Genomic DNA, 25413 nt, shown 5'->3' with positions numbered 1-25413 from the left:
CAATACATGGAAAAACATTTGAATAGACAGCATAAGGTGAAAGCAATGATGGAGCATATACTGTGTTTCCCCGAAAATAAGCCCTAGCATGATTTTTAGGGTAGGTTTTAATATGAGTCCTAGTCCCTGGATTCGCCAGCAGCAGCGCTTCTCCCTTTCCCCCTCCCCCTGCCTCCGCCGCACAGCTGTACCCCCCGCTGACCCTCCCACCTTTCCATCTTTCCCTCGAATCTGAACCCCGCTGACCGTGAGACCTACATACCTCCCTCCACAGAGCAGCGTCGGCAGCACTCTAAACAGGCTGGCCTTCTCCCGCCGGTGCATTCCCTCTGCCACATCACTGATGATGTCATCAGCAACGCAGCACACGGAAGGCCCAATGGGAGAAGGCCGCGAAGCAGCCTGTTTAGAGTGCTCCGTGGAGGGAGGTATGTAGGTCTCACAGTCGGAGGGTCAGCGGGGTACGGATTGGAAGGAGAGATGGAAGGATGGGAGGGTCAGCGGGAGTTCAAGTGCGTGAGGGCAGCTGCACGGAAGGGAGGGATAGAAGCTGGGCAAGGGTTCTGCTGCACAAGGGATGGGAGGGAGGGAGGGATAGAAAGATGCTGCAGAGGGCAGGCACAAGGGGATGGGTGAGAGGGGAGCAAAGATGCTGTAAATGTGGGGGAGAGAAAGGAAAGAGGAAGAATTGGGGTGGAGCAGAGGAAGGGAGAGATGATCATTGTACATGAAAAAAATAAGACAGTGTCTTATATTAATTTTGGGCCCAAAAAATGCATTAGGTCTTATTTTCGGGGAAACACGGTAGTAAAAAAAATAAGGGACCTAATTTACACCCCCCCCCCCCTTTTACGAAGCCGCATTAGGTTTTTTTGTTGCCGGCCGTAGCAGTATTAGCTCCGACGCTCCTAGAATTCCTAGGAGCGTCAGAGCTAATACCGCTGTGGCCGGTGATAAAAGGAAAAGCCTAATGCAGCTTCATAAAAGGTGGGGGGGGGGAGCGGTTAAAGAAGTTGGTTATGAGATCAGAATGGTGCTTGAGAATTCTCAACTAGGGTAGGAGTGGATACACATCTCTTGCTATAATATGTGCATGGAGTGGATTTGGAGTTACTTTCTTTTCAAAATTACAAGTGGGAAAATTTGACCCTAAGGTGCTACTGAGGGCAGCTAAACATTTTTACCTGTTAGACCATGTTTGGATGTTACTTTTACCTCCTAGTTTAAGGGTGGACCAATATTTTTCATCAAGGCTGCTTAAGTATATAAAACTAGTGTTGTGGTGAGGCAAGGCAATGAAGGATTAGGTTATGTGTTGAAGGGGGAGGAGAACTTTAACATTGAAATTTTCAATAATTTACCAATTAAAGAGCAGAACAACTGCATCTTCTGGCTGGAAGCTAGTCAGATGACAAAAATTTTGAGCAAAAAACTATGATAATGAGTTGGAAGCTTGACTTTTCCTATAATATCTCATTTTCACATGTATGCTGGCTGTCTCTTGCTTGGCCCTTGCTCTCACATTTAATCCTCTCCACTATACACGCTTTGGGGCTGATTCTATAAACAGGTGTCCCGATTGTAGGCAGCGGTAGACGTCCTACTGCCGTCTAGTAGCAAATTGTACACATATTAAAAAAACAAACAAACCCAAGGCAAGATGCCTACACTGTAGGTTTTGAGACGTGTAGGAACACTTAAGCTCGCCAAATGCTGGGCGTGGGAGTGGTGTTGCCCAGAAGTGGCCTTAGGCGAGCTTAAGTGGCCCTAGGTGTCTCCCTAGGGCTGCGATAGATGCCTGAAATGTAGGCCAGTGAAATGATGTCCTACATTTAAAATGTTAAAAGTAGACAAGGCCATCTGTGCTGATCGGATGCCCACTCCCTCCTGCCGACATCCCCCCCCCCCCGACATCCCCGTACCTCTTGCAAAGAAAGTCCAGCCAGAGGGATGCTTACTCCTTCTGTCCGGCAGGCCCACCTGTTCAAAATGGCAGGCCTTACCCTTCCTGATGCATCCTGGGCTGGGTGGGGGTTTGGACGTAAAGGGGGATGCCGGGAAGGTCTTGAGGTTCGGGGGTTGTCAGCAGGAGGGAGTGGGCATCCCTCCTGCTAGTCTTCAAAATGGGAGGGGGTGTCAGCAGGAGGGTGCGGGTATCCTTCCTGCCAGTTTTCAATGGATGGGTAGGTTGGGGGGAGGGTTTCAAGGGATTGAAGGGACCAGCGACAGGGAGGGGAGTGACATCCCTTCTGCCATTCTCGGATTTGGAGGGTGTAGGCTGTTCAGGAGGGTCAGCAGCTGGAGGGAGTGGGCATCCCTCCTGCCAGTTTCGGGGGTACTTGTTGGTGGAGGGGTCCCTTCTGCAGTTGGGTTAGCAAATCGTGGCAGGGGTAATTTCCCCTGATCTTCGGGGAATCCTGTCGGCTCAGCTGATCAGGGATTCCCTTGCCAAGATCAACTCAGTCAGCCGTTTGAGGTGCGATTCTGTAACGGGTGCCAATTAGAGAATCGGGGGGGTAAAGATTTATAGGATGCCGGTACACGATTCTCAGCTGTTTCTTAGGCGGCCACCCCTTATAGTCTGTTTTCTCTAATTAACAACAGAGAGAAAAAATAGTGGAGATTATAAAAAAATAACATAAATCAGCTTTATTAAGTCTTGTCTCTTCTTATTGACTTGACTGAAATCAGGGAGTGGCAGCCATCCAGTATTTTTCTCTACTGCTTGATGTTAATGCTTATGTCCTATTTTGTACTCCATGCTGGTTAGGATATCTTTTACTTAGTTTTTGTTAACCTTATAGGTGCTATATAAATATCAATGCTGTGTACAAAATTAAACTACAATATGAAGCAAAATTTAAAATATATATATTAATACAGTATAAAATAAAACTTAAACTCCACTCTTCATTACCTCATTGAGGAACATATCTCTTCAAAAACCACTCGCAGGTAAATAGTTATTAGTCAGTTTTTAGTTCTTTCATAAATTCGGCAAAAAGGACATCTGGGCCTATGTTTATGATTTATTTTGTGTTCCTCATTTATTCAGGAGAAGGAAGAGCTGATCGAGGAATGGCAGCCAGAACCACTTGTTCCTCCTGTTGCCAAAGATCATCCCGCTCTTAACTATAATATCGTTTCAGGGTAAGCGCATTGCTGCTGATAAATGGAAGAGTCTTGCCTGCCCTCTCGGTTTGTTCCTAATGAAGTGACCTATCCAATCCCTAGTGTTAACTAACAGCATGAAACTTGGGCCACCTTTACTAATATTTAGCGTGTGCTTTCTGCTGCCATGGTCTGTTATATTAAGTGCAGCTACAAAGCACACTACAGCCCTTCAGGGCGTGTTAACCCCCTAATTCGGTAATGTTGCATGCTCAGGTTTACACTGGATGCAGAAAGTTGTGAGTTATAGAAAAAGCGTCAGTTACGGGCACACATTAATAGCTGCTAATTAGTATTAACAACCAATTTGCTGTAATTGGTACTTAATAGCAGTTGTGTGTGACTGCCATTAGTTGGTATTCTCTAAACTGCATGCACAAAATCTATCGTATGTAACAGCAAAAGGGTGTGTGTGGACCTGCCTAGCAATAGTGGGCCCAGTTTATAGAATACTAAGATTCATGTGCCTAACCACTTATAGTAGGTGCGAGAATATATGCCAACCATTGAGCTAGTGGAAGCACTTGATTGTAAATGCAGTCTTATGCTACAATTGTATAATAGCAATTGCCAATAAGGGCAGTCCCCGAATTACAGACTTAAGTATGACTCGTACTTTACGCGGTTGCGGCTTCATTTCATTTCACTGAGCAATATTTCCAGTGGCATAGACTCCTACCCTTCCCGTGTAGCAGAATCAGGAATGATGCATAGCAACATTAAGAACTGTGTGTGGTTGTGCATGCTATACCTTAGAGCAGTGTTCTTCAACCTTTTTACACCTATGGACTGGCGGAAATAAAAGAATTATTTTGTGGACCGGCAAACTACTAAGACTGAAATAAAAAACACTGAAATAAAAACCCCTGTCTCCGCCCCGTCCCCGTGAGCTCAGTCACCACAAACAATCTGATCCCATCCGCACAAGCCTCAAATAGTTATGATTTTATATTGAGCGTATTTTATTAAAGTATAAAAAGAAACAATATTCTGTACAATTGTCATTTTATAAATACAAATAATACAGAGCAAGGATCAACAAAACCCCTGTATCCTCTCCCCTTCACATATATCCCCTCTACTATCAAGAAAACTGAACAAGCCAAATTATTACAGAATGCTACACAGAAATATCATGCTAACAGAATATCCCAGTCACACATGACAGGAATAGTGTTAGGGGAGTGCAACTAGGGCAACTGCTCCCTGGTCAGAGAGAGCCCTAAGCCAGCTGGAAGCTAAACAACTGCCTGGGCTTTGCAGTCCCCAATTATGTCTAACACCAGCTCTAGCAGGATACATATTTCAAATCTGATATATTCTAATCACAAAATAGAAATAAAATTATTTTTTTCTACTTTTGTTGTCTCTGGTTTCTGCTTTCATCTTCTTTTCACTCTCTTCCTTCCAGCGTCTGCCCTCTTTGTCTCTTCAATCCAGCATCTGCCCCTTCCATCCACTGTCTGCCCTTAACCCCTTCCATATGGTATCTGCCTTCTTTCTATGCCCCTCTCCCCTTTCCATCCAGCCTGTGCCCCCTCTTCTTTTTACATGATTCATTCCAGCTTCACTGCTCTCTTCGCTTTTATCTCTCCTACACCAGATCTAGCATCTTTGTCTCTCTCTTCTTATTTCTCTGCTGACCCCCTTTCAAGTATCAATCTCTCTCTACTTTCTCATTCCTCTGTCTCTCCCCTTTCCCTCCTCTGATCTCTCCATTCCACCCTGACCCCTTCCCCTCCTGTAATCTTCCTGCCAGCTGTTTCCTTCCTTTTTTCCTCCTTCCCTGTCCAGCAGTAACTCTCTTCCCTTCCCTCCTCCCCTCCCAGCAGCATCTCTCCTTCCCCCTCCCTCCCTCCCTCCCTCCAGGTCCAGTAGCAGCTCTCCTTTTATCCAGCAGCTTCCCAGCCTCCCAACAGTGGCTTCCTCCCCTTCCCTCCCCTCCACTCCCCTAAGTACTTGCCAGCAGCAGTGCCAATAGCATCAGCACAGCAATTCACTTCGGCAGCTTTGAGGCTTTTGCTGAGTCACGGCCCGCCTCTGATGATGCAAACCTGCCTAAGCAAATCGTTGTGCTGACTCTACTGGCGCTGTTGCAGGCAAGCATTGAGAGCTGGGAAGCAAAACATCGGAGCTCCCCTGATTTTGCTGGCCCTATGCGGACCGGCAGAAAATTTATGCGGACCAACATCGGTCCACGGACCGGCAGTTGAAGAACACTGCCTTAGAGGGGACACTGATAGGGACAGTGGACCCTTTTGTCAGCTGGGAGCAGAGGTAAGCAGCAAGAATCTTAAAATCGATAAGTTCTGAGTTGCATACAAATCTGACTTAAGAACAGCTTTAAAAACATAACTCATTCTTAACCCAGGGACTGTCTGTATAGAATTCACACTTGGATGTTTTATCCTGGCACCTAACTTTAGACATGCTTTTGAGAATTATCCTTTGTGTCAGTTGTGTAAGATGTCTCAATTAGCCAGTACCCAGTGGTGTTCTCTACTAAGCTACTAATTAAGACCCCCTTTTATCAAGCCGTATTAGGGTTTTTTTTCACCAGCCGCTGTGGTAAAAGTTCTGACGCTTATATAATTCTATGAGTGTTGGAGCTTTTACTGCAGCCGCCAGCGAGAAAAACAAACAAACCCTAACACAGCTTGATAAAAGGGGGTCTAATAAATTTAAAACAGATAGGAGAAAATATTACTTCACTCGGCATGTAATTAAATTCTAGAATTCGGCCTAGACGTGCTTTTGAGACTTACCCTTTGTATCAGTCGTGTAAGATGTCATAATTAGCCAGTACCAAGTGGTGATCACTACTAAGCTACTAACTAGTAAATTTAAAAAAATCTGAGAAAATATCTTCACTCAACCTATAATTAAATTAGAATTCATTGCCAAAAAATGTGATAAATGCAGTTAGTTTTACAGGGTTTCAAAAAGGTTTGGGCATGTTTGCAGGACAGGGAATTTGTGTCTGAGGAAAGGCTCAGGGTTGGCGCGAGCAGTAGGTATGAGTCGCTGCTTGCTTCTGGCAAAAAACTGAAGGACTTAAAAGGTACCTTTAGGGTTATGGACTTGTAGTTAGGAGATCCCTAATTAGTTGGAGGGGAGGGAGAGATGCTGGTCTTCAATTAGCAGGATGTGGAACTCCCTGCACATCACATCTGTGCCGCTGCTAGGTGGGTCTGTGCCCATTCAGGCCCACCAGTTGATAAAACACTGGTTGGAAATAGGATACTGGACTTGATGGCCCATCAGTCTTATGATCCATTATGGCTTTCTCATAAGACTAATGGGCCTTCATTATGGCCTTCTCATAAGACTGATGGGCCTTCTCTCTGCCTCTTCCATAAGCTCTTACTGTGCCCTTCCCTTCCATCTCTCCCTCCACCCCCACCCCCCATTGGTTTGGCACACATCTTTTTCCGTCTGCTCCCCCCCCTTAGTCTGGCATCTGTCTGTCTTCCATCTTTCCTTCCCTCCCCCAGGTGGTTTTTAGCATCTCTTTCCTCCCCTCAGATCTGGTATCTGTCAACCCAATCCAACATGTGCTGCTTTTTTTTTTTCTTTATCCCCTTCTTCCATCCAATTCCCTTCAGCGTCTTCTCCCCTCTCTCTCTTCCCCATTTCCCTCCAACGTCTTCTACCCTCTCTCTCTTCCCCATTTCCCTCCGGCATCTTCTCCCCTCTCTCTCTTCCACATTTCCCACAGCCACAGTGTCATTCTCTAATAGACAGGTACAAATAGACTGGTTGAGCTTAGTACTTCTCGACCTTCTGATATCTTCCATGTTTTCGTGTTCAGAACAGCTGAACTAGCACAAGGATATATCTAGATTATTTTAACTGCTGAAGGAATTAAGAACCCCCTTTGCTTTGGTTCACTGTGGTTTTATTACTCATGCTGAAGTTGTTAGAATACTTTCTCTGTTTATGGGCCTCTGCCAGTCTGAATCTAAATGAAGCACAATGCTGTTGTGCTAAATACATCTTGGAATTTAGTATGGGTGTTAACACTGGTGTCTTGTTTTTAATCTATACACAATGGACCTTTTTTTTAAGAAAAGTAATTTTCTCACATTTTACAACATAGCATGACAGGCAGAGACATTACCAGAGGAAAAGTGTTCTAAGTTTTGGAAATAGTGTTGGAGAGTGTTTTTTAGATTTAAGCAGTTATGATCAATTTGTTCCTATCTTTTTGGTGATTGATTTACATTAATTGTACAGCTGTTTTTGTAATATGTTATTGTTATATTGCAGAATCTCCCCTAGGCTATTTAAAAATATTCAGCTTTTGAAATCTGGTTTGAGAAAGTATGAAAGTATACAATTACATTGGCTGCCAATAAGAGCTCATGTTGTGTTTTTTTTATTTTTTTAGTTCAAATATTTTTTATTGAAAATTTTTTCCATATAAACAATTAGACAGCAGAATACATGTTTTAACATATTTCCACATAACATTTCGCAACGTAAGCAAGGGATATATGCATAAGTTTTTTTATTTTTTATTTTAAGGCTATTGTCTGATCTGTAAAACCTTATGTGGCAATGCTACTGATTACTTATCTACTATTGTACAATTACTAAAGTCAAATTGTACTTGTCATCTGATCATGCTCTGCATAATACCCTTCCGTTAAAAGTATGAAGTCTAAGCAAGTGTTAAAAGCAGCCTGGTACGAGGAGGAATTAGACAACTGCTGCTTTTATAGGTTTTATCACACTTCATTTGTCCACAAATACCTGATTTAAGATGCATTATTTTTGTTTTGTTTTAGGGCTCCTTTTACAAAGGTGCGTTAGGGCCTTAACGCGTGGAATAGTGCACGCTAAAATGCCACGCGCACTAGCCGCTACCGCCTTCTCTTTAGCAGGCGGTAGTTTTTCAGATCCGGTGTGTACGCTAAAAACGCTAGCGCACCTTTGTAAAAGGAGCCCTTAATGATTCTAAGTAGTAATAAACTTTTAAATAAGTGATGGATTTTCTTCCCTGTGACTGTTTTTGGTTTTATTTTATTGTGATCTACCTTGGACCTTTAGAAGAGCATGGAGTAGAAAAATACAAGATAAGATTATGTAGCTACAGGAAAAGATTTACACCCCCCCCCCCTTTTTATGAAGCCACGTTAGGCTTTTTTTTTTTTTTAATCGCCATTCACGGCAGTATTAGCTCCGACGCTCATAGAATTCCAATGAGTGTTGGAGCTAATACCGTCCCAGATGGCGATCTAAAAAAGTGGGGGGTGGGTTGGGGTTATTGAATAAGGTCTATGAATACTGATGCTCTGAATCTTCACTGTATGCAAATCTGTGTTGTACATATTCATTCAGGAGGTCTTGAAGACCAGATCAGCTAATGTGTTTCAGGCACCTACTGTAGTAGAGGATTACTGTTGGTAAAACATACACAGTTGAAGGGAGACTAGTTGAATTTTACATAGGGCTCCTTTTACGAAGGTGCACTAGCATTTTTAAAGCACGCACTGGATTAGCGCTAGAGAATGACATGGTGACAAAATTCATCACCGTTCCCGTCCCCGCAGATAACCGCGGGAAATAATCCCATTTCATTTTCTAGTGTCGATTTCAACCTCGGTCCTTCTACACCAGCATTCTTCAAAGCAAAGCTTGCGGGTCAGTGGTTGAGGCCATTCATACTCTGATTCTTATGTGAGCCAAGAATAATGAAGCCATTGTGACATCACTGATGTGATTGGCTCTTAGGCACTGGTGGAATGAGGCATTATGACATCACAATATCTGCTCTGGATACCAGAGACTGTCATTCTTTAGTGTCTATTTCAACCTCAGTCCTTCTACACCAGCATTCTTCAAAGCAAAGCTTGCGGGTCAGTGGTTGTGGCCATTCATACTCTGATTCTTCCCTCTCTCCTTAAAGAATGACATGAAGATGGTTATCCGTGGGGAACGGTGATGAATTTTGTCACCGTGTCATTCTCTAATTAGCGCGTGTTAACCGAAAAACTCGTAAAAGGAGCCCAGAGCTCTTTTTCTACACAAATGTTAACACACAAAATGCAGAAGGGCAAAAAATTAAAAAGGAAAGCAAACAATATGATCAAAGCTAAGAAATAGAAAATGTTGATTCATTTCAAGCCATCAAGTTATTACTAAGAACTGGTTTATGAATTTTTTTTTTCATTGCCTGTATTCTTTCTTATATCTTTTGCAGCCCTCCAAGCCACAAAATTGTGGTGAATGGTAAAGAATGTGTGAACTTTTCTTCTTTTAATTTCCTCGGTCTTCTGGATAATGAAAGAGTTAAGGTAAGTTCCTGAATCCGGTTGATGTGTTTATAAATAAACATAATTATATGCCTTAAAAGCTTATAATTAGTTTCACACATACTTTAAAAAAAAAAATCTGCTTTAATGTATTCTGATATGAAGTTCGAGTAGCAAGTCACTGTATTTAAGAACATAAGAAATGCCACTGCTGGGTCAGACCAGTGGTCCATCGTGCCCAGCAGTCCGCTCCCGCGGCGGCCTGTAGGTAAAAGACCAGTGCCCTGACCGAGTCTAGCCTTATCTGCATACATTCTGGTTCAGCAGGAACTTGTCTAACTTTGTCTTGAATCCCTGGAGGGTTTTTTCCCCAATAACAGCCTCCGGAAAAGCATTCCAGCTTTCCAGCACTCTCTGGGTGAAGAAAAACTTCCTTACGTTTGTACAGAAACGATCCCCTTTTAACTTTAGAGAGTGTCCTCTTGTTCTCTCTACCTTGGAGAGGGTGAACAACCTGTCTTTATCTACTAAGTCTATTCCCTTCATTATCTTGAACATTTCGATTATGTCCTCTCTTTTCAAGGGAGAAGAGGCCCAGTTTCTCTACTCTCTCACTGTACTTGGTTCTCTTGTGTGGGCACAGCTACTTGTAGTCATTTTTATTTCTCTGCCAAGACCTACGATTGATGTGTTTTAAGCTTAAGCCAGGTTGCTGACTCTAGTACCTCCTTGGCTTCTCTTCCTTGAACTACATTAAGTCGTATAAGGTGGGCCAGTAGGATGGTGATTCCCCCCCCACACCAAAATATTTTCCATGGATTCTCACTGATGGCCTCTTGCCATATTACTTTTGACTGTTGGCTCTCACACTAGATGCACAGCATGGCTTTGGAAAATAACATGTTCAATGAGCTGCAACTGCAAATTAATTAATTTGTTGTTTTTAAAAAAAATATGTTTCCAGAAGCAGTAAAAACACAATTCCATAAGTTGTAGAAAAGTTTCCTCCATTCCAACAGTCGTGCCTCAGGCAGAAGGGAAGAACAAGCATTTTGAGCTGAAATGGATAGTGGAATTTAGAGATGTGTATAAATAGAAACATAAAAACGTGATGGCAGATAAAAGCCAAATGGCCCATCCAGTCTGTCCATCTGCAATATCCACTATCTTCTAAGAGAACCTTCGTGCCTGTCCCACACTTTCTTGAATTCAGACACGGTCTTTGTCTCCACCACCTCTTCTGGAAGACTGTTCTGTAAAAAAGGATTTCCTTAATAATAATAATAACTTTATTTTTGTATACCGCAATACCACAAGCAGTTCAGAGCAGTTTACAGAGGAAGAGACTGTACACAGACAGCGATGTTACAGAAAAAACTTTCAAATTACATTAGTAAGCCGAGAGTAGTTAGGTATGTCCAGAAGAATTTCAGAGATACAACGAGGTAGGACGGAGTCGGAGAAATTTATCAAAGAGATAGGTTTTAATTGATTTCCTGAAGGATTGGTAGGAGGGAGAACTGGAAATGAGGGTGGCTAGACATTTATTCCATTTGCCTGCTTGGAATGACAGTGATCTATCAAGGAATCTCTTGTAGATACAGCCCTTCAGGGAGGGGAAGGTAAACAGATTACTCCGGAGCCTATCACCTCTTAACTTCATCCTATGCCCTTTCATTCCAGAGCTTCCTTTCAAATGAAAGAGACTCGACTCATGCGCATTTATACCACATAGGTATTTAAACGTCTATCATCTCTCCCCTCTCCCGCCTTTCTTCTACAGCAGGCATGTCCAACTTTGAACAGGTCGTGATCTACTTTTTCCGGCCAAAAGTGCCGGTGATCTACCACCATGAAAATTAAGTTTCAAATTAAATTTTAACCCAATAAAGTTGGAGGATTTCCCCCCCCCCCCATTTTAATGAACCTTCTGTCATTTACTTGGATGTTATCAACTGTTAAGCAAATTAAACAAAAACAAAACAGAGACGAAGATACAGTAAGAACTGCAAGGGGAAATGGAAAGTACATTTTTCTTAAAGTTTTATTGAGTAATAACTTTCTTTAACTTTTACTGAGTAATTTGTGTTAAATTTAGGTCGAGTATTGATCCTGGCTGATCTTGCAAAATCTTTAATATTTCACTCTTTCTCATTAGTGAGACGTCCGAGCCTGCATTTCTTCCTCCAGCTTTTTGAAGCTGAGTGAATATTGCGTGAGGGCCAGTCTCAGGGAATCCTGGAGATGTTCATCTGTCATGTTGGAACGTTGTGTACTCTTTGTCATTTTCAGATGGGAAAACGCAGATTCACACAAATAAGTTGAACTGAAACAGGAGTGTACAGCTTCGCTGCATCTTCTCAAGTTGGGAAATTTGTCTTTAGGCACTAGCTTCCAAAACGATTCTTGCTCAGCACAGGTCTTGAGAAAAATGTCATTTTTAAGGGTTAAGATTTCATTATCCCAGGACAAGCAGGCAGCATATTCTCTACATGTGGGTGACGTCACCAACGGAGCCCCCTAGCGGACATTTTCACAAGCAGACTTGCTCGAAGACCTTTAGGCTTGCGATTGGCCCCTCACATGCGCGCGTGCCCCTCCCACCCTGCCTAGGGCATGCGTCTCCTCAGCATGTCTTCAGTTCTCTGTTTTCCACGGAGCCAGAAGCACTGCTCCCTTGCTTTGCGCGATCTCGTTGTCCCTCTTGCACTGCAGCTTATTTGGTTAGTTTCTATTGAGTCGCTGTGCTCACGTCTTTCATTTTCTTTATTTTCATTTTTTTCAGTTTGTATATTTTTGACCGGTCTTCCGCCGGCCGTCTGGCCTCGCGGAGCCGCAGCCCTCCTTTTTCTTATGTCCCGGCCTCATTCCGGATTTAAAAACTCTACTAAGTGCAACCGGGTTATCTCCATCACCGATCCTCATCGTTGGTGTGTGGAGTGCCTGGGTGCAGAGCACCGTGCTGAGTCATGTCCCCGTTGTGCGACTTTACAACCGCGGACTCTTCGTCGACGGGTGGCCAAGATTCTCCAACTCTTTGGCCCCTTGGATCCTGCGGGACTGGCCTCAAGCTCGGCCTCGACGCCCTCATTGGGTGCCTCGGCCTCGAATTCCCCGTTGGCCTTGAAGGCTCCGGCCTCGGCCCCTCCTGCTACTCTGGCCTCGGTTAAGTCTCCTTTTTCCTCCTCAGGTATGCCAGCGAAGAAGCCTACCTTGGAGTTTCATGCCAGTGCTACCTTGTCGGCGTCTTTGAGACATCAATCTAAGCGTGCCTCCTCATGTAGGGAATACTCTTCCTCGAGGTCGCCCCCGAAGGAGCGCACTGCTGCACCTCCGACCCACCTACCTTTGGTCTTGGTGCCTATGTTCAAGGACATGCTTAAGGTTATTATTACCACACAGTTTTCCTTGGTGGTAAGCCAACTAGTCCCGACTTCAATGCTTTTGACCTCGATCTTGACCCAGTCGCGGTCTGACCAGCTTGAGCGTCCCCTCGTCTCTCGAGGCCTCACCCGTAAGACTCGTCGGATTCCCTCGAGCGAGTCTTCCTCCCCTGAGTCGCCAGCAACTTTTCGGGGGTCCAGGCCAGGGACCAGTTTTCCCCCCGCTACTGCGGTGAGGCTTGCCTCTTCTAAACAGCCCCGGTCTTCCCTGCCCTGTCGGGGCAGGTCTCCGACACACGCTTGTCCTCGAATTGGACTCTAGTATATGTTCCCGATCGAGGTGATTGCCGGCTTCTAAAGGGCCTGCTTTGAAGCCAGTTGTGGATTTTTCCTATACTCCGTCTTCTCCAAGGCTTCCCCAGCAATTTCCTAGGACCCCGGGGTCTTCCCCAGTCCATCTGGCATGGGGCCGTTCCTCGACGCCCCCTACACGCCTTAGTCGAACCTCTTCGGTCACCTATTCACGGGACTCTGAGGCTCCGGCTTACTACTCCAGGGAATCTCTCCCTCTTTCTCGGCCGCACCCCGATCTCGATCGGAGTCTCCCCCGGAGGTTGATTCTTCTTCTCGGACCTCCTCCTTTTCTCGTTTCATCTCTGACATGGGCAGAGCTCTGCACTTGGATCTTCAGTCCGACTCCCGCTTTATCCAGGAATATCTGGCGGAAATGGGAGTTCCACAATTTTATTTTTTATAATCGTTTCTACCATTTTGCCCGGCACTGAAGTGAGGCTTACTGGTCTGTAATTTCCCAGATTTTCCCTGGAGCCCTTTTAAAAAATCAGCGTAACGTTGGCCACCCTCCAGTTTTCAGGTACTACAGACGATTTTAGTGACAGATTACAGATCACTAACAGCAGGTCACCTCCAGAATCCCCTAGACCCACTTATCTACCACCCCAATAGCCCTTATGGCTGCAGGAGCCACTTATATACCAGTACAAAAGAGTTTTGGGGGTGTATAGGAGAGTGCACATGTTTAAGTATCAATGCAGTGATTATAGGGGCTTATGGGCATGGGTCCTCCTCTCCATGGGTCCCTAACCCACCCCCAAGACGACTTAAGCCGCCTCTGTTCTGGACGACTAGGCTTTCCTATGCCAGGCTGCCAGGTGATGATGTTCTGGAGACTGAATTTTACAGGTGTGATTATGATTTTTATGGGGGTGGGGGGTCAGTGATCACTGGGGTAGTGTGTGGGGGTCTGTTTTATGTGTTTGCAGTGCTTATCTGGTGACTTTAGGTGGGTTTTTGTGACTTAGACCATGTTTAGTTTTACATGGTCTAAGTCACAACGTCCAAGTTCCATCGATCCTGGGCTATATAACTTTCGGTTATACATGCTGTACGACTAAGTCTAAGCCGGCGCACGTCCCGCCCAACTCCCACCCTCGACACTCCTCCTGAAATGCCTCGTTTAGCTTTGGTCGTTCAGCGGCACTATGAAGGCCTAGGTCGTTTAGAAATACGTCCAAAACCCGTTTTTATTATCGGCACTTGGACGTATTTTGACAATGTTCATCCAAGTGCCGACTTAGGCCGGTTTTTGGACGTTTTTCCCTAAGTGTATTCAGATAAAGCCTGGGCGAATGGATATCGCCCGGTATATAACACACTTCTAAGGGATGTTGGGGCAGGGGCAGGAATGGGTGATTCTGAGAGGCAAGAGGCAGGAACCAGGTATGACGCTGGGCCTGTGGCATATCATCGTGGGGCGTGGGTGGTGGCCCCCTGGGGTACCCACAAACTATTGGCAAGAAAAAAAAATCCCCCTAATATACCTGCAGGAAAGATTCCCGAAGGCAGGGAAAAGACAGGCAAAGTTTCAGCAGCAGCTACTGGCATGAGCTCTCTTCTAGCACCGGGGCGAGCTGCTGGAGAGATGGAACCAAGTGGGGCTGGTGATCTACCTCTGAGATCACGATCTACCTGTTGGACATGCCTGTTCTACAGTATACATATTAAGATCTTTAAGTCTGTCCCCATACAGCTTATGATGAAACCACACACCATTTTAGTATCCATCCTCTGGATCTGTGGGTTAAAACCATGGGCTCATGAAGTAAAAAAAAAAAGTAAAAAAACGTTTCCAGCTCCGCCAGGCACGGAGGGCCAGCGCATGCGTAGACCATCTACAGATGGTCTGCACATGCGTCGGGAGCGCTGGAGAGCGATCCGTGCGATCGGTGGGCGTGATTCTGATCGCCCTCATTTGCATGAGGGCAATTCATGAATCAGCCCCCCGGCCACGGATCAGATTGCTCACCAAATGGATCTGATCTGTGGCCTTTGTGAATCTAGCCCTTGGTCTTTAATGACGTACTACAATACTGTTCCATCTTGGAATTCTCAGCTATTTGCATAGGATCAAGGATGCCTTTGAACATTTTTCCATAGTTTGTTTTTTGTTCTTTAATTAGTGTTTGAAATTACCTTTTACTTTAATGTTTTGTCAGAAAGCAGTAGTCACAAATGTAAATCCAAATCAGAAAACTTTTAAGCCTAAGAAAGCTGTGCCCAGTTGCCCACATCAAATGAGGAAAGAAGTTGTTCTAAGGAAATAAAAAGTAAAATTAAGGATGGCAGAACCCATCTGTTACATTAATCTGATAATTAAAGTCTAGGAACCCACCTCCTATTTAGCCAATGCAAAGAAAATAATGTTTAATTATTCCCTTTATCACCTTTTTTTTTCTCCAAAATAAACTTTTCTAAGTGAGCAAGATTTTTTTTTAAAACCCCATTGTCTCTTAAGACTTAAGATATTTAAATGGAAAATATAAGAAAAACATTGCCATAAATCACAATTTAAATTTTTTCATCAAAATAACAGCTATACTAATATAGCTGGCTATTTTTAAGCTAATTTTCAGCTGCCATCTAGCCAGCAAGATTATTGATGAAAATAGATATAAAATAAATCTAGACAGCTATTCTTAGCTATGACAAAGAAACTGAAGCTTGCAGGAGCTCCAGCTAAGTTTTACTGGTTAACTTCCTCTCCCTACTGCAGCCTCATCTTCAGAACCTCTCACTTCTTGAAGGATTAAAGTGCAACCACCCAGTGAGATGGAATTTTTACCCTGTGGGTCTAGCTACTTAATACCATGCTTAGCAAGATTTCTTTGAATATTCACCCCACCGTACCATCCAGTACAACAGAAGGCAGCATAATTTGAAAGCCACTACATTCATTTGCCCTTACATCAACCTCATAATGGATTTTGTTCTATTTCCACAAAACGGTGTTTTAAATTGGCAAGATATAAATTCTTTTTTTTCTTTTTTTAATACTATGGGCTCCTTTTATCAAGCCGCATAGAATTTTGCCAGGAGTAAACAAAGAGGTAGAAAGGGATGAGAGGGAGAAATCTTGCATATGGTGGAGGGGAGGGAGACATGCATGGATAAAAGAGAGAGAGAGAAATGTTGGACATAGGGTGGAGGGCAGGGAGAGATGGTGCATGGAGAGAGCGAAAGAAATGTTGCATATGATAATGGAGGGGAGAAAGGGAGAGAAGCTGAATGGAGGAGAATAGAAATGTTGAATATGGAAGTGGAAGGGAAGGTACAGAGACGAAAGATGAATGGTAAGCACAGGAAAAGAAGAAAAAGTCAAATGGGCAGGAGATCCTGGTGAACGAATTCATAGAAGACAAGCAGAAACCAGAGCCTGGGACCACCATGATTTGAACACTAAGATGACCAGACAAAGGCAGAAAAAAATAATTTTATTTTCTATTTTGTGATTACAATATGTCAGATTTGAAATGTGTATCCTGCCAGAGCTGGTGTTAGCGAGCAAGAACTAGGACCTAACAGAGAGAGGAAAAGTCTTTTTTTTTGTTGTTTTATTTACACCACAGCACCGGCGTGGGGTTGGTGAGGGCAAAGAGGGATGGGGTGGGTGAACAGGCTACAAAAATAAACCCGCCAGGCCTTTAAAAAAAAAAAAATAACAACAACGCTCAATTGGGTAGTGCTGCCCGTTTAACGATGCGAATCGATTCGAAGCGATTCAAAACCCAAAAAAATTGGCTTCCTGATTCGGCTGACCATCTCCCCTCGTCCCCTAAAGCAGGAGTGGCATCGCTGCTCTTGCTGGCCGGCCACTGCCACACCTGCTTTAGAGGGCGAGGGGGGAGGGTCAGTCGGGAAGTGATGCTGTCCGGCTTCCTCCCCTCTGGCGTCCGGTTTCTCTCCCCTGATGTCCGAATTCCCCCCCCTGGCCTCTCCACACCGTTTACCTTTGAAGACCAGCCTGCAAACAAGATCGCGGTTATAGCTCCGAAGCAGTTTGGAAAGACGCTGTTTCTTCTGCAGCGGTCCTGCCCCTCTTCTGACATCTGTGGATGGAGATGAAAAAAAGGAAAGATGCCATACCTCCGGGGGAGGGAAGGGAAACGGAAGGGGAGGACAGAAATGACAGATGGATGGTTAGCACGGAGAAAGAAGAAAGAAGGAGACCCTGGCAAGCAAGTTATCAGAAAACAACCAGAGCCTGGGACTGACAAGATTTGAATAATGACCAGACAACAAAAGGTAGAAAAAATAATTTTATTTTCTGTTTTGTGATTACAATATGTCAGATTTGAAATGTGTATCCTGCTAGAGCTGGTGTTAGACCGCAAACGTAAGCTAGTATTTAACAGAGAGAGGAAAAGTCCTTTTTGTTTCTTTATTTTGTTTACATCACAGCACCAGTGTGTTTAGGAGAAGCCAAAGGGAGTGAAGAAGCTATAAAATAAACCCACCAGGATGTTTGAAAAAAACACCCAATTGGGCAAGAGAATCGAATCGAATTGAAAAACCAATTCAATAGGCTGAATCGAATCGAAATTTTTTTCCGGAATCGGGCAGCACTACAATTGAGCAGGAAAGGTGAATCGAATTTAAAAAAATCAATTCAATAGGCCAAATCAAATCGAAAATATTTTCCCTGAATTAGGCAGCACCAGCTCTGAGGCTGTCGGAATAGAGGGGCTGTTGCCATTTGTGATATGGTTCATGTTGGTTAGGTTATTTAATATTGAGAAAAGATTATCTTCTGAGCTAATCTGTTTAGCGTAGTACTCTTTCTTCTTTTTTGTTGGTAGTGATTTATATTCTAGGATTTTTTGGCGCCACTTAGTCTTGTTTTCTGGGGAGGGGTGTTTACACCTGTAGCGCTCGGATTGTCACCAAGCTATTTTTTAGACACCTAAGTGCTGAGTCATACACTTCTCTGATGATCTTTAGATTCTTTTGCAGCATTTGAGTGGGGCTACTTTGTCTAGAATTTGTTCATTGATCGATTTCCAAAGGTCCAGGAAGTCTTGGTCAAGGATGGGGAGGAATAGTAATGAGTTATCTATTTCATTCCAGTATGATTCAGGGGCTACTTTGTTTCTATAATAAGAGGCTACTCGGGGGGGGGGGGGGGGAGTCGGTTTGGTTATTGATATCTCTTTCCAGAATATGGTGAATTCTAGGAGTAGGTGGTCTGTACTTTGGATAGGGAATAATATTCTAGGTAGCTTGTGCTTTTTGCTGAAATGGAGGAGGTGAGTAGATCTAATTGATGGCTCATTTTGAGTGTGGTTTGTTCAAAAAAGGGTTTGAGGTCTAGCTCATTTAAGAGGTCGATGAATTTTAGAGTTTGAGAGTTTTAAGGTTAAGTCTAGGTGGAAGTTGAGGTCTCCTATGATGTAAGTGGAATCATATTGTACATGTTGTTCTTGAGATGCCTGAGAACTAGCTTTAGATGCCTGAGAACTGAGATTTAGCTTCTAGCCACTTTCCAGGAGGGATGTAGAATAATATGCAGCAGATGGGGCGTTGGGATGCTGTTTATTTCTGACATTTACTCCCTCTTTTTACTAAGGTGTGCTAATCAAATTAGCACACACTAAACGCTAACACATCCATAGACTACCGTGCACACATTAGCGTTTAGTGCGTGCTAAATCAATTAGCGTGCACTAATCATTTAGCCTTAGTAGTTCTAGCAAGGTAAGAGTTATAGATTCCTTGATTCTGCATGACAAAAATTGCTGGATTCACAAAGAGGAATAAATCAGGGCTAGCCTGAAAACCCGACTGGCCTGGTGGTCATCCAGGATAGGGTTGGGAACCACTGGGTTAGAGACTTGTCACTGTCAAAGGAGAAAGCAGAATTGTTGGGTTCAAGGGTGAAGCAATGGAACCTTTTAAGGCAGGACAACCAAATATCTTTTTTTCCATGATCGTCGCACCATTCTGGCTTCCTTTCACCAAATGGAAGGAAATATTTGTTTCTGTACTGATATTAATGCTCTCATGTGTGAACTGGGATATGAACATATTTCTGACGAATGGAGACTATTCATTGCTTCAAGCAAAGCAAGCCTTAAAGTGGTACTTTTACAAAATGGAAACTAGAAGCCATTTGTTCCTATTGCTCATGCATTTGGGTTGAAGGAAATGTACGAGTCAATGGAGACACTTTTAAAACTCACATGCTATGCAGATCACCAGTGGAACCTCTGTAGTGATATCAAAGTTTTGTCACTCCTTCTGGGTCTGCAACTGGGGTACACCAAATACATGTGCTTCTTGTGTCTTTGGAACAGTCGTGATGATGCCAACCATTAAAGGCAAAAATAATGGCCCAACTGAGATGAATCCGTACCTGGCAGATACAATGTGAAGTACCTGCCATTAGTATATTGTGAGAAAATATCTTCCAGCACTTCACATAAAACTGGGTCTGCTGAAAAATTTTGTCAAGGTGATGGACAGAAATGGTGATGCGTTTCAGCACCTAAGAAGTATGTTTGGTTTCGAGAGAAGTGAAGCCAAAATCAAAAAAGGTGTTTTTGTTAGACCTGAAATCCGTGAACTGATCCTTGATGATGTGTTCAAAAAGAAGCTGAACCCAGCTGAATCAGCAGCATGGGAAGCATTTGTGCTGGTAGTTCAGAATTTTCTTGGTAATCGCAGATCAGAGAATTATGTTGAGCTTGTAGAGAACATGCGGACAGCATATCAGCTAATGGGTGCCAGAATGTCACTTAAAATGCACTTCTTACATTCTCACCTGGACTTCTTCCCATCCAATCTTGGTGATGTCATCGATGAGCATGAGGAAAGATTTCATCAAGGTGGTGGAAAGCAGATATCAGGGAAAGTTCAATACCAGTATGATGGAAGACTATTGTTGGTTCTTGCAAAGAGAAACAAATATACAGTACAAGCATAAAAGTAAGTGTCTCGAACATTTCTGAACATGCTGACATCACTTTTGTGTGAGTTAAGAGAGGCGTAAATATATGCTGTAACATGTCTCCTTATTGTCTTCATGTTTGTTTTCAGAATAAACTCATTAACACAAGTTTGGTGGGACACAGTTCATACTCGCAATATTGTGCCAATATGGCAAACTGTCTAAAAAATCAGTAATGTGTATCTCAGAAACCTGACATGCTAGCTGAATTTCAATTACAGATCCGAAATCAGCATCATTAAAGTAACTAAGAACACTCCTTAAGTTCTCAGTAGCAAAGAAAAACTTAGAGAATCGACTGGAGTGCGCATTTAAATATTAATGACCTCGTTATAATATATTTGCATGGCAATGTCGGAGACTGCTAGGAAGCTCAGAAAAAACCATAGCAAGCCGTTTTGATAATCCGCTGCTAAAATACATGAATGCTAAACCAGCTGGCATCGGTTTAGCAACCACGTTAAAGTTTTGAGAATCTTCTCCTAAGTGTAACATAGTAACATAGTAACATAGTAGATGACGGCAGATAAAGACCCGAATGGTCCATCCAGTCTGCCCAACCTGATTCAATTTAAATTATTTTTTATTTTTTTCTTCTTAGCTATTTCTGGGCGAGAATCCAAAGCTTTACCCGGTACTGTGCTTGGGTTCCAACTGCCGAAATCTCTGTTAAGACTTACTCCAGCCCATCTACACCCTCCCAGCCATTGAAGCCCTCCCCTGCCCATCCTCCTCCAAACGGCCATGCACAGACACAGACCGTACAAGTCTGCCCAGTAACTGGCCTAGTTCAATCTTTAATATTATTTTCTGATTCTAACACCACCTACAAACTTCTTGTACACGCTGACGGGCACTTGCAAATCTTGAAGCATTTTTGAATTTGAATAGCCTCCAAGGGACATTGAATAAATGCTGGTTTGATGCTTATAAATTTGTAAGTCACTCCACTCAAACTGGCTCTTCTCTACAAATGTTCAGAAGTAGGATATTATAATAAAGATTCACAGTTCCCACTTCCCAAGTTTACCAACTAAATAATTTGTCACCGGTCTCACTTCAATAGCGTTAAACTTGGGAAACTTCTCATTATTTCACGATCAATCTTTCATATAATCAGCTTATAGAAAATAGAAACACTTCTTTCACTTACCGTTTTCTCACACTTCCTATAGCAGGCAAAAACTTCAGTGAGTGATATTCCAATTGGGGTTCAAGCTACTGACATGACCAGTGACGAATGGATACTTAAACTCTTGTCAGCAATGAAAATTTGAGCCAATTAAGGTGGTATCACTGAGGCCTCTGAAGATAACAATTGTTTAGTTGGTAAAATTGGGAAGTGGAAACTGTGAATCTTATCTTTTATTATAAATTTATGAGTAGCATTAAAAAGTAAATCACATTTCAGGAATCGGTTTTCTGTTTCTTGTGAGATAAATTTATGAACAGTTTTGCACTTGGGCGACAGGTTCATTACTATCATGTTAAGTCAGAGTTACTTATGTATCTGATGGACTTATAACCTTTTCTGTAATACATTTTTTTCTCATTAAAACAATGGCCCTAGCTTTGGAACCCCTGAGTGCACTGTCTATCGGCTGCATCGATGAAACAAACTTTATACGTTTATTGTATAGAATTTATTGGATGCTGGTGAGATTACACAAAATAAATAATGCAAATTCAAATAAATGCTGGCACTATAATCTAGAGGTGGGAACTTTAGATCACCTTTTATTTCAATGCCCTCTAATATTAAATTTTTGGAAATCCATATGGAGCAAGATAAATCTTATTCTTGAAGTTCCCATTCCATTAACATACGGAATAATTATGTTTGGAACTTCTATAATGAATATGAACCCTCTTAAAAAACATAAGGACAAACACCTTTTGATAATGACGGGGGTGGCTCTACAAATGATAAATAGCAATTGGAAGCAAATTGATAGGTTAAATTTTCCATTTTGGTGGGAAACGCTATGTACATGCTATGGATTTGAAAAAATTCTAGCAGAACATAAGGGTGATACCCGGAAATTTAAAGAAATCTGGGGTCCATTAGATGATTTTGTAACACACATTCAAGGTAACTGAAGTTGTCATAAATTAATCTATTTTACCAGATCTGATATTACAAGTTTTACTTCCAGTAAAGGGAGGGAGGGTGGACGAGAGGGTTTATAAGATAGAAGGTTTATTCTAATCAATATTTGTTATTTATAAGTGCTTTTATGAGATAAGTTTATTGTTCAGTGGTACCTTGGATTACGAGCATAATCCGTTCCAGGAGCATGCTCGTAATCCAAAATGCTCGTTTATCAAAGCAAGTTTTCCCATAGGAAATAATGGAAACTCTCTTTGATGCGTTTCCCCCCCCCCCCACGAGAACCGGCATTGGTCCCCCCGAAGGCCCCCCCTGCAATTTGGCACCCCCTGCCATGATCCGGCATCCCCCCTTCGCGATTGGGCACCCCCCACCATGATCCAGCACCCCCCCTGAACGTGAACTCGCAGGCCTTGAGCATGCTCAAGGCCCAGCAGGAGGCCGATCTTCGGGCACCGGCACCAAGCACAGGACATGCTGGTGCCGGTGCCCAGATGAGGGTAAGACGTGGGGGGGGGGGTGCCGGATCACGTCGGGGGAGGAGGTGCCGGATTGCGGGGGGGAGGGTGCCGGATTGTGGGGTGGTGCTCATAAATCGAGCCTTGCTCGGTTTCCGAGGCACCGATTTTGCAAATGTTTTGCTCGTCTTGCAAAACACTTGCAAACCGAGGTACCACTGTATTTGATTGCACTTCCTGTATGTATGTTTTTCAAAATCAATAAAAATAGAACTTTCCCAAAAAAACCCACATTTTTTTAAATGCAGAGTGCAGCTCTGGCATCTTTGAAAAAATACGGTGTTGGTACTTGTGGACCTAGAGGATTTTATGGCACGTTTGGTAAGTATTGGATTCATCATATATGACAAATGAAGTTTCACATTCAAACAAGTTGTACTAGCTGGAAATTTAAACTTTTAACAAAACACTATGGGCTCCTTTTACTACGCTGCGATAGCGGTTTTAGCGTGCGCAGAATTGCCGCGTGCACTAGATGCTAACGCCAGCATTGAGCTGGCATTAGTTCTAGCCGCGGAATGCGGGTTTAGCGTGCGCTAAAATTCTGCGTGCGTTCAAAACGCTATCGCAGCTTAGTAAAAGGAGCCCTACAAGTCATAAACCTGAAAAAAAAAAAAACATTTTGTGGAATTAGCACATATTTATACTCAATCCCAAAAATTATAAACAATTATTTATCAACCTGTATTGCCAAAAAAAGGAAGAAAAAGAAATAAAAGGCTCAACCGCTTAACCCAAACATAAGCTTAATGGTGGTATTTTATAATTCTAATTCTGATTTGTACTACTTTTAAACTTGTGAATAAAATTGTTCAAATCACCAAAAAGAAGTGCATACTTAAAGCATTTTTGTTTGAGTCTGCTAAAATCTCTGGGTTAAGACGTGCTGTAGATTTCTAATACACCCTGAAGAAGCCCCAAGTAGGTAAAATCATCTAGGATGGAGAAATGTGGCATAATATTTTCAAATATAACTATTACCCTATTTAAATACCTTTGCAGAGCTGTAAGGAGTGAAGGATTAAAAATGAACTTTTAATGAAGTAAAATTAGTATAGTGATCGGAGATTCAAGGTGAAACTATGAGCCCCTTTTTACTAAAGTGTGCTAGCGTTTTTAGCGCACGCACAAGATTAGCGTGTTCTATAGCGCACGCTAGCTGAAAAATTACCGCCTGCTACACGTGCTGCATTTTAGCGCGCGCTAAAACCCCTAGCACACCTTTGTAAAAGGAGCCCTATTACTAACGCTGGCGTTTACAAAGCTGAGGTACCCAGGCCGGCAAGGTAAATGCGCCAACACTCACAGAAGTTCTATGAGCATCGGAGCATTTACCTCGCTAGCCCATGGTAGAAATCTCTATCGTGGCTTTGTAAAAGGATCCCTAAGACAAATGTGTACTTATCTTAGGTATAACCTAACTTCAAAGATAGTACAAATCAGGATTTTAGTGATGGTGATAATATAAAATGAAGCAACGTAATATTGACATTAAGCTGATACTTGGGTTGGTTGAGCTGTTCATTCATTTTTCTATTTTTCCAATACATACCAAAAATAGCTTATAATTTTTAGGCTTGCATATAATTACGTAATAATTCAACAATTTTTTTTTGTTTGTTTGTTTCACATTTAAAGATACAATGAGCTATGTTTACTAAGTAGCTAGTGCTGGTTTTACAACACTTTAAACATGGGCTGGTGGGGCCGAGAAGGAGTGGTGCTCCTCTGCTCCTGCTTGGTCTGTTGCAGATTTCAAAATGGCAGCTGCTTACCCCTGGGATTTGAGGGGGGGGGGGGGCGTATTGGATGGAAGGTTGTTGATTTTTAGAGTGGGATTGGATAGATGGTTTTAATCTTTATCAGAGGAGGGGAGTCTGTGTATGTGTGGTAGGGGGAATTGAGAGGATTTATTGTATCAGGGGAAGGGGGATTGGGAGAGATGGTCATGTTAGGTGGAAGGGGATGGGCAATGGCTAGAAGCATTGCTGTGGCCAGGGCATATCAACTTTCTGACGCAGCATTTTATGCAGGGCCTGATAGCGCAGATGCATGCTATCTTGCACTGCATGTTACGTGGAGAGGCATAATCGAAAGGGACGTCTAACTCCGTTTTCGTCCAAGTCACAAGTCGTCCAAAGTAAAAAAACAGCCTAGGACACATTTTCGAAAAATACGTCCAAAAATTTTTTTTCTTTCGAAAATCGTCTAACTATACGTCCTGCCGATCTAATCGTCCAAGTCGCTAATCTTTAAACCACATTTTCGTCCAAGTTTTCATCCTAGTCCAGTGTTCTCCCTAGGGCTTTTTAGCTGGGCGGTCCGCCCAGCTAATTTAGACGAGCGCCCGGCTATCATTTGCTGCTGCCGCCGCTGCTAAACATTAAAAAAAAACCCCAAAAAACCCGGCTTGGAGATTTCAGCCCATAGCGAACTTATGCTCCGGGGCTCTAACGTGTGCATGCTGGCTTCCCTTCTCTTCCCTCCGAAACCGGAAGTTATGTCCGGGGGTGTGGGGGGGGAAAGAGAAGGGAAGCCGGCACGCACATGTTGAGAGCCCCGAAGCAAGCGTTCGCTACGGGCTAAGGCGGGAGACAGGTTAGTGAAGCATTTGCTCTTCTTGCTGCCGGGTCCTGCCTACTTTCTGTTTCCACAAAGGCAGGACCCGGCA

The 25413-nt window shown here is 43.2% G+C and overlaps 1 protein-coding gene across 2 annotated transcripts in view; it reads left to right on the top strand.

Annotated features, from left to right (window-relative positions):
• SPTLC1 (serine palmitoyltransferase long chain base subunit 1) overlaps positions 1-25413 on the top strand; it is a 147048-nt gene that overhangs the window by 8697 nt on the left and 112938 nt on the right. Inside the window, exons 3-5 of one of the 2 annotated variants that reach the window (XM_033928949.1) lie at positions 3056-3150; positions 9377-9470; positions 22991-23063. In XM_033928949.1, the coding sequence (XP_033784840.1) occupies positions 3056-3150; positions 9377-9470; positions 22991-23063 (262 nt within the window). The remainder of the gene's footprint in view (positions 1-3055; positions 3151-9376; positions 9471-22990; positions 23064-25413) is intronic. The other variant, XM_033928952.1, reaches the window with a different exon arrangement.

Source organism: Geotrypetes seraphini, chromosome 1, assembly GCF_902459505.1.
Source record: "Geotrypetes seraphini chromosome 1, aGeoSer1.1, whole genome shotgun sequence".
Classification (NCBI taxonomy): Eukaryota; Metazoa; Chordata; class Amphibia; order Gymnophiona; family Dermophiidae; genus Geotrypetes; species Geotrypetes seraphini.
The sequence above is the reverse complement of the archived record's forward strand: the minus strand, read 5'-3'. Positions and strand labels throughout refer to the sequence as shown.